This window comes from Neodiprion fabricii, chromosome 4, assembly GCF_021155785.1.
Source record: "Neodiprion fabricii isolate iyNeoFabr1 chromosome 4, iyNeoFabr1.1, whole genome shotgun sequence".
In the NCBI taxonomy this organism is placed as follows: Eukaryota; Metazoa; Arthropoda; class Insecta; order Hymenoptera; family Diprionidae; genus Neodiprion; species Neodiprion fabricii.
In genome coordinates, this window is record NC_060242.1 from 14,737,997 (window position 1) to 14,746,942 (window position 8,946).

The 8,946-nt window shown below is 40.5% G+C and overlaps 1 protein-coding gene across 1 annotated transcript; it reads left to right on the forward strand.

The window, feature by feature from the left end:
• Positions 1–3,892: 3,892 nt before the first annotated feature.
• Positions 3,893–4,633, forward strand: LOC124180671. The gene has a single exon (XM_046566416.1). The coding sequence runs from the start codon at positions 3,893–3,895 to the stop codon at positions 4,631–4,633; it is 741 nt and encodes a 246-aa protein (XP_046422372.1).
• Positions 4,634–8,946: the final 4,313 nt, after the last annotated feature.

Here is an 8,946-nt window from a genome sequence, read left to right on the forward strand (position 1 = left end):
TACCCACGGGAAGCTATGAAATTGAGGATATTGAAAATTTTCTGCGTAAGGAGCTACCCTTCGACATCACCCTTAGTCTGACAACTAACATCAACGAGCTGAACAGTAAAGTCACATGCAATCATGTGGTAGACTTTAAGCCCAAAGATTCGATCGGCCGATTATTGGGATTTAAGGCGGTTGAGCTATCACGAAACGTTACTCATAAATCTGAATTACCCGTAGCCATACTGAAGGTTAATACTTTACGCGTTGAGTGTAGCATAACCACAAGGGCGTATATAAACGAGCATCGAGCTCACACGATTCACGAATTTTTCCCAACCGTTTCATCGGGATATAAGATTGTTGAAGTGCCTACCAATGTCATTTACCTACCAATCGCCGTACAGTCGATACATCATTTACAGCTGAGAATAGTCGATCAAGACGACGAGCTGATTAATTTTCGCGGCGAAACGATTACTGTACGTTTACACGTGAAATCACTCAAATAATGGGAATCGTGTTTGAGACGAGAAAGTTGGGCAAAAGTTATAAAAGTCAAACGTCATGGTCAAAAATCATCATTCGCCCGACACCTCTGACAACGTTTACACCGCCTACGAGACTGACACCTCTGAACGTTCGGTTTCTCCAGAGCCTGGGTCTTCGATTACGTGGAAATTTTCGAAAATAAGAATTCGTGTTCGCTGCATCCTGTGTGTGTTACCACGGAAGAAATAATAAGAATACAGAAGCCTGTGGTATTCGACGAATCGATCGCGCACTCTGAGATTCATGCTCATCAGCCGTTTGCATCATCCACCTTCCAGAACAACGATGAAATCCATATTGTTGTTCAACATCAAGACTTGTGTCTACTGCCCAGTAAAAGCTCTCTACACATTCATGGAAAAATCACAAGGGATGATGGTGTGGCTGCGGTGACGGTAACGAAATTGATCAATATGGCCATTTGTCATTTGTTTGAGGAAGTTCGCTATGAGTTGAACGGTGTAGAGATTGATCGGAATAAAAATGTTGGCATCACCAGCACTATGAAGGGTTACGTATCCTTGACTCCAGGCCAGCAATATAGTCTGGAGAATACCGGGTGGTTGAGTGGGGATAAGGAACTAACCGATGCCGCTGGAAATTTCGATGTTGTTTTACCGTTAAATTATGTGCTAGGCTTCGCCGAAGATTATCGTTGAGTTATCGTCAATACTAAACATGAATTAATTCTCACACGTTCCAACACTGATTTGAATGCCGTTATTCAGACCTCGGCGACGGAAAACTTTAAAATCACCCTAAATAAAATCGAGTGGTTGTTGCCCTACATCAAACTGGCAGATAAACCGAAAATCCAGCTACTCAACTACTTCGCCAACGATCCGGCCATATCCATGAGTTTTCGTTCTTGGGAAACATACGTGTATCCGATGCTCCCATCAACAACGCGGCATATATGGTCAGTCAAGACATCGACGCAGCTTGAGAAGCCGAGATATGTCGTTCTAGGATTTCAAACTGCAAGAAGAAGCGAGCCGCTGAAAAATGCTGGCGTATTTGATCATTGTCGGATCAGGGATGTAAAACTCTTCCTCAACTCACAGTGCTATCTCTACGGAAATATGAATCTTGATATATACAATAATCAATACGCCATTCTCTATGATATGTATGTTCGGTTTCAAATGAGCTACTATAACAAAGAAGCTGAGCCTTTGCTATCGAAGCGTGAATTTATAAACCAAGCTCCCCTTATCGTCATCGATTGCTCCAAGCAGAACGAAACATTGAAAAGTGGACCTGTGGACATTCGATTGGAATTTGACTCTAGCATTACGTTCCCACCACACACTTCCGCCTACTACATGATCTTGCATGACCGCATCGTTGAATATAATCCGATTAGTGGTGCTGTAAAAAACTTCGTATAAGTCAATTTTGGAGTAATAATATGCTTAATTAACATGGATATTGAAAATAATATGTATAATTTTACTCGCCAAATTGAGAATAAGATAATTTAGAATAGAATAAGAAAACTAAATGTAATTGATGTTAAATAAAAAAATTGTTAAAAGCATTCCAAACGCCATTTTAAACCTTCCTTCAGGGGTCATTTCCTGGAATTTCTTCAATAGATCTAGCGGGTTTTTACCCTATCCGATTAATGTGCGGCTTTCCGGCGCCAAACAAGTCTTGACAGGAATTATGTTGTGTGTGTGTGTGTCAAATCCTATGAAAATAGCCATCTTGCGGCAAACCGCGAAAATGATCAAGGGCGGGGGGAGGGGGGGTTAACGCCGCGGATGTTGGGGGGGGAGCGGGTATCGCCGTGGGTTGGGGGGGAGCTAGGAGGGAGCGCCGCCATCTTTGGATTAGAACTCTCATATATGTATACACTACTTACCTCGATATCGCAACACATGAGCGATACGACCGCCCCTCTCACCAACGATGCAGCACAGCTGAGGGTAAACATCTCCGACCACCTTCCGACGTCCCGATACCTCGATACCTGTCGTCGAGAAAGAAGAAAAAGAAGCGGCGAGGGATTATCGCCGCCTACCTGTGGACCAGACGTACGCGACCTGCTGACCCAGTTAGAATAACGCAAATTTGAGGAAGAATCACGTGACAGCAGCACGACGAAAATGAGGATCATCGCTCGTCTCGACACTCTACGTTCAGTTTTCCATGAATCAAGACGTGCTCTCGTAGTACCCAGAATTATTATCGCTATCCATAGATTTAGTTGTCGCTTTATTACCGCATCTTCGGTGCCTGTTCTATCTTCTTTTTACGTAAGTGAGGTTCCTTTTCTATTTTGTGAAGCCACGAAATGACTTGCAATATATCGTATCTCTCTCTCTCTCTCTCTCTCTCTCTCTCTCTCTCTCTCTCTCTCTCTCTCTCTCTCTCTCTCTCTCTCTCTCTCTCTCTCTCTCTCTCTCTCTCTCTCTCTCTCTCTCTCTCTCCCACCCACCCTCCCTCCCTCCCTCCCTCCCTCCCTCCCTCCCTCCCTCCCTCCCTCCCTCCCTCCCTCCCTCCCTCCCTCCCTCCCTCCCTCCCTCCCTCTCTCTCTCTCTCTCTCTCTCTCTCTCTCTCTCTCTCTCTCTCTCTCTCTCTCTCTCTCTCTCTCTCTCTCTCTCTCTCTCTCTCTCCCCGCTCTCTGGATTGGTGAGTACCTGTCTAGTCCACTTTCTGTTACCCTCCTGTTCTGGCCATTTTCTGCTGTTTCCTGCCCGTTTTCGGGCTCTGCTTCCAGGTTTTTTTCTCCCCCGTCGCTCTCGCTAAAATTTGAGCTAAAAATCGTCGTTGCTCTCTCTTTTGAGCTACGGGACGAGGCAATTAACCGAAGACTGGTATTCCATAACCTATAATTCTTGACTGGAACGACTTGGCAGTTGACGGACGATTTTGCTGTTTGCAACTCCTACGCTACCTTTCCTCTTCCCATTGGACGACCGCTAAGGAATTTCTCTGAAATATTACACCGGAGCTGGAATTAATCTTTAAGTACCTGTTTACGTGAATGTTTGGTTCCTGTGTGCTTCAGCGTGTGCGTGTCTATTGTGAGTGCGATTTATGCGGTGTATTAGTATCTACACGACCTTCTACCACGTCTCTGTGACATTTCTCTCAGCTGGTATTTTTGTTACTCTCATTACACCAAATCGGTTGCATGTCTGATACTTGCTTTAAGTGCAAACGGCTTGTAGCCGGTGAAAAACTCAAGTGTGTAGACTGCTCAAAAAGTTTTCATCCAGGGTGTTACAGATACTATACGAGTAGTAGAAACTCTAGTCCTTGTTGCTATAAAAATCTTGGTAACACGCCATCGAGTAGTTCTCAAAATATCAGAGAGCAGTTGACTTGTATTGTCGATACACCTGTCATGTCTCAATCGGGCAAAACTCTAGACTCGATAGCAGCCCTTCTAAATAAAAATGTTGAAACACTTAATGCTTTCATTAACTGTCAGAATACATTTAATTCTAATATGGCATCTAAACTTAATACCATTGAAAATATTGTCAAAACAGTGAGTGATCAAGGTGAAAGAATAGCACAATTAGAGGCCAGCAACGTGTTACTAACTAGGGAAATTGATTCTTTACGAGATTCATTAGCCAATACACCTGTCAACTCCTCTGCCCAGATCACCATTGCTGGTATACCATTTACGGTTACTAATAATCCGTTAGAAGTTGTTACTAAGGTTCTGACTGTACTCGGTGTCCCTGAACTTGCTTCCGACATACTCGACATTCGCTTAATCACCCGCAGACCTCCGTCGAGCCAAAATCCTGAGCAGGATAACACCAGAGAGGCATCTAAATCATTTATCGTTTTCTTTAAATCCTCTCAGATTAGCAGCCATATTATAAGGAAAAAGCGTTCGCACGGCACATTAGCGGTTAGAGATGTTTTTGCGTGTGATAAACTCGGTAATATTTTTGTCAACGAGTTTCTTCACCCTAACACGTATAATTTGTTGCGCAAAACTAAGAAGATCGCGTCTGACAAAAATTGCAAATATGTATGGTCTAGGGAGGGTCAAATCTACGCACGAAAGCAAGCCGGATCTCAGCTTATTCGTATTACCTCGGAGGCTGATCTTGACAAGTTAGGTTGATTAAATCATGTACAGTACTCTCGAAAAGCAGTGACATTGCACGATAGTTCTATGTACTTTAAAATCTGTCAATTTAATGCAAACTTGTTATTGGTCCATATAGATTATATCAAATCATATCTTAGCGAACATTTTTATTATTTTATTACCATATCTGAAGCATGGCTCAAGCCTGAAATTTCTAATGATCTTGTCAAGATTCCGAACTATTTTATTATTCGTCATGATAGAATAGGAAAGGGATGTAGAGGTGTTGTGTGTTATATTCATGAGTCACTGAAAGCCAATCTATCATTAAATTACCTGAAGTAATAGTATTGCGTAGTGCTAGTTTATTTTTGTTTTATTTTATCTTGCTTATTTGATTGAGTTTTTCATTTAATCTACTCACTTTACTTTAATCTATCTAAATTTTATCATTTTATATATTTTTTGGAACGAAGTTCCTTATCGCTCGTTCACCGTAGGGGCTAGGCGGAAAAAAACGACACCAAAAAACCGACACTTTTTGGCTATAGTGCTCGTTTGCTATAGTGCGCGCGATCTCCCTCTCTCTCTCTCTCTCTATTCCAGCGTGTGCGCGCGCTCTCTCTCTCTGTCTCAGCGCGTGGGGTGGGAGACGGCAGCAGCGGTCTCTCTCACTCACAGCGCACGACTATACTTCGCCCCTCTTTCTCTCTCCTACAGCGTACAACTATACTTTGGGCCGCAGCGCGCTCTCTCACAGCGTACGTCTATACTTTGCCTCTCTTTTCTATTACATTTTATTTTATTTTATTTTATTTTATCTTATTTTATTTTATTTTATTGTATATTATATCATATTTTATTTTATTTCATTTTATTTTGCTTTTATACTTGTAGGTATTGGGAAATCATCCACTCAGATACGCTACCTGACGGATCAAATATAAACTACTCTATGCAGGTCAAGCTTAAACTGCTGATATCAAATATAATATGTGAGAAATGTAGTTTAAAAGTGTTAAACTTTTTTTTAAATATTAAGTAATCAATTATTATCTATGAGCTTAGTTATTACTTAAAAACATCTTAAATTTCAATATTTGATCAAAAAATTTAATCATGGAGTTTCCACCACGAGAAAATAAAAATAAAACTTTCTGCTGCGTGTATGGGTGTAATAGCAAGTCTAGTAAGAACAATACAGTTCGATTTTACACTTTTCCTTCGGCAAATTCTAGTTTTGCAGTGATCAAAAATAAATTTGGTGAAGATGAAGTAATTGATCGTCGATTAGCTTGGATAAAAGCATTGAAAATTGGGAATGAGGTTACACAGTCAAAAAAAGTGTTTTCATTACATTTCACCAAAAATGACTTCATACCAACATGTAAGTAATTACCTATAGAATTTCATTTCATAATTATTTGTTTATCATCAATATCAAACGAAATTTTTTGTCGTGTAATATTTGTCAGAAAAAATAAAAAACAATAAACATTAAATTTTATTTTTCATTGCAGCCAAAATTGCGATATTGCACCCACAATTTCATGCGGTGGATCTTTTAAACGAGAAGTTTGGAGACAGAATGCAATTATTTTATACTCATTATCACAACTAGTATCTGATTGCTGTAGGCCACATTTCATTAGATGTCCCGCATCAAGTATATCTTCACCACCAATAAAATTTTTATGACTAGGCTGAGTATTTGCAAACTCACAAATTCCTTGTATTGAAAATTTCATATTTTATTGAATTTTTTTTGAAAATTCGAGTTTAATAACTGTAGATAAATACACGCTTTCACATAAGAACACGAAAGCTGATTTAAAAATGCGTTTTAGAATAGTTACTGCTTCTGCCGCAAGAAGAAGCCACGCCCCCGGCAGATTTCCCAATACTTTTATAATACTTTTCCTACACTGTAGTTTTTCTCTTGCCCCAAAGTTTTCTAGGGCATAATAAATCTATCTATCTATCTATCTCTCTCTCTCTCTCTCTCTCTCTCTCTCTCTCTCTCTCTCTCTCTCTCTCTCTCTCTCTCTCTCTCTCTCTCTCTCTCTCTCTCTCTCTCTCTCTCTCTCTCTCGCAGTCGGTCTGCGTGAGCCACCTCTGCTCATACCTTATTTTCTACTATTCCTTATCTTATCACTTTCTATTTCTTATTACAAGTAACTTCGCGACTGGTTGACTCTTACTTACGCATTGTTAGTGACTATTGCTTTATTTTACTATCTCTCTCTTCTAGAATACCTAAATATCTAATATCGCTGTATAGCAGCGTGTTCTGTTAAATTGTCAATTCTTATCTTAGCTATTGAGCATTACTATTTCGTTATACTTTTTCTGATCAATTCATAACTGTTTCTTTACCTATTATCTTTGATGCGTGCATGCGTGAGGACGATTTTGAGTGTCACGAGACACAAATTTAACTATTCGATACTTTGCCGAAAACCTTGGTAGGTAAATAATTTGATTGAATATTCCATTTCAATTGTATGTGTAAACTATAATATAATTGTAACGAATTCTACTGGTATTTTTGTGCATATTGCGGGAATTTTTTAGACAGACGGTTGCATTTCAGACAGTCTTTTACTAGAGGATTTGGTCCATCCACTATATCGCCATCGGGTCCTGGTGTATAATGTAGGAGGCATTTGAGGCAACTGGCAATCTTGTCGTCCATTTTCATCGGTACATATCTGCATGAAAATTCAAACTTGTTGAATTCCCCACCATGGTATTTCATTTGCAGACGATTTTCCCTAACCATGTTACTCATTTCAGCCAACTGATCAGAATCTTCTTGTAGAACCCTCGCAATTCTCGGTGGTAAAAAGACGTTGTATTCTCCCTCGATCGTCTCCAGAACGCATACCCCAAATTTTTTTTTTTGACCATTCGTAACCTAGTGACGCCATACACCTCCCCAATTTCGAGTTCCGACATCTTCTTGGTCGGCAGATTCTCCAGGTTGCTGACGTGGTTAATTTTTGTCAGATCCATTGCGTTTCAATCAGAGTTTCTTTTTTTCACAAGTCAGAACAGTTCCTGCCGCGAAGAGACGATGATATCAAAGTTACTATCGGATGAGGCTCACGTTTTATATACCACCCATCCCCACTACAATTTTCCATCGGACAAGTCTCAACAAGCATTTCATAGGTAGAATTTTTATGGACCCACCCCTCTTGTCCCAGACTCGTTTATTGACAATACCATCTGGTATTGCGTGAGAAACAAAATTTCACGATATATTCAAAGCATTCAACCGCTATTTTGAAGCATTTTATTTCACCTCTCCCCCCCCCCCCATCCCCCCCCACTACCACCTCCACCTAATGAAAATCCCCTATTCCGCAGGTCTCGACCTGAATTTCGTGAGAAATTTTTTTTTACCAACTATTCAAACCATCCAACCGTTATTTTTTGAGAGGTTCTATTTCACCCAACCACATAATGAAAAAAAAGTTGCCATCTTGCAGCGAACATTGGAAACAGCGCAGAGTCGATCGGTGAAATATCGATTGATCGATAATGCGGTGCGGCGCCACATGCGACAAACCTACGCCAACACCCTGTAACACCAACTGTCGGTAAAAAATGCCCGCCATCTAATGGTAAAAATTTGAAGTGTCCGCTCATCCAACGGCAAAAAATCAAAATGGCTACTCATCTGACAACGCAAAAAAATTTAATTGTCAAACTGTCTGTCGGTAAAATCGAGCAAAAGTACTGGTGGCGCCATCTATGTTAACGCTTCAGCCAGTAACAATATCGTAATTAAGGCTTACCTCGCGGTGGTATCATACCAACTGTCGGTGAGGTAGGAGTCGGGCTACTCTGCCGGTATGCCGCCATTTTTTTGGTCCAGACCTCTCATATCTATACTATTAAAGCTAAAACCGATTAAAATAATATAAATATCGTGGCATCCCTTGTTTGTAACGAAGTAAGCTGTTTTTGCTTTCGTAGAGTTTACTCCGGGTTTGTTAAGCCGGAGCTACTTTTGAAAAACCCAGATTTCTTAACTAGAGTTACTTATTGCAAAACTCGGGATTTTTGTCCGTTACTGCAATTTTGCGAGACTTGGGCACTGAACCCAGAACTTCTGATCGAAAACGTGGGTGTTTTAAGTCAGCGCTCCTTCTACCTCTGCTTTGCATACTCGGGTTCCTTGAGCCAGATCATAGTCTAGGGCGCAAAAAATGCCCATAGTTCATGTGAATTTGTTCTTGTATGTGCACAGAAAAATCAACTTTTTCAATTTATTCATTTTCATACTCACTTTTTCATATTATTCGTAGCTGAATACGAGTGCAACTGGTGCAGCTGTT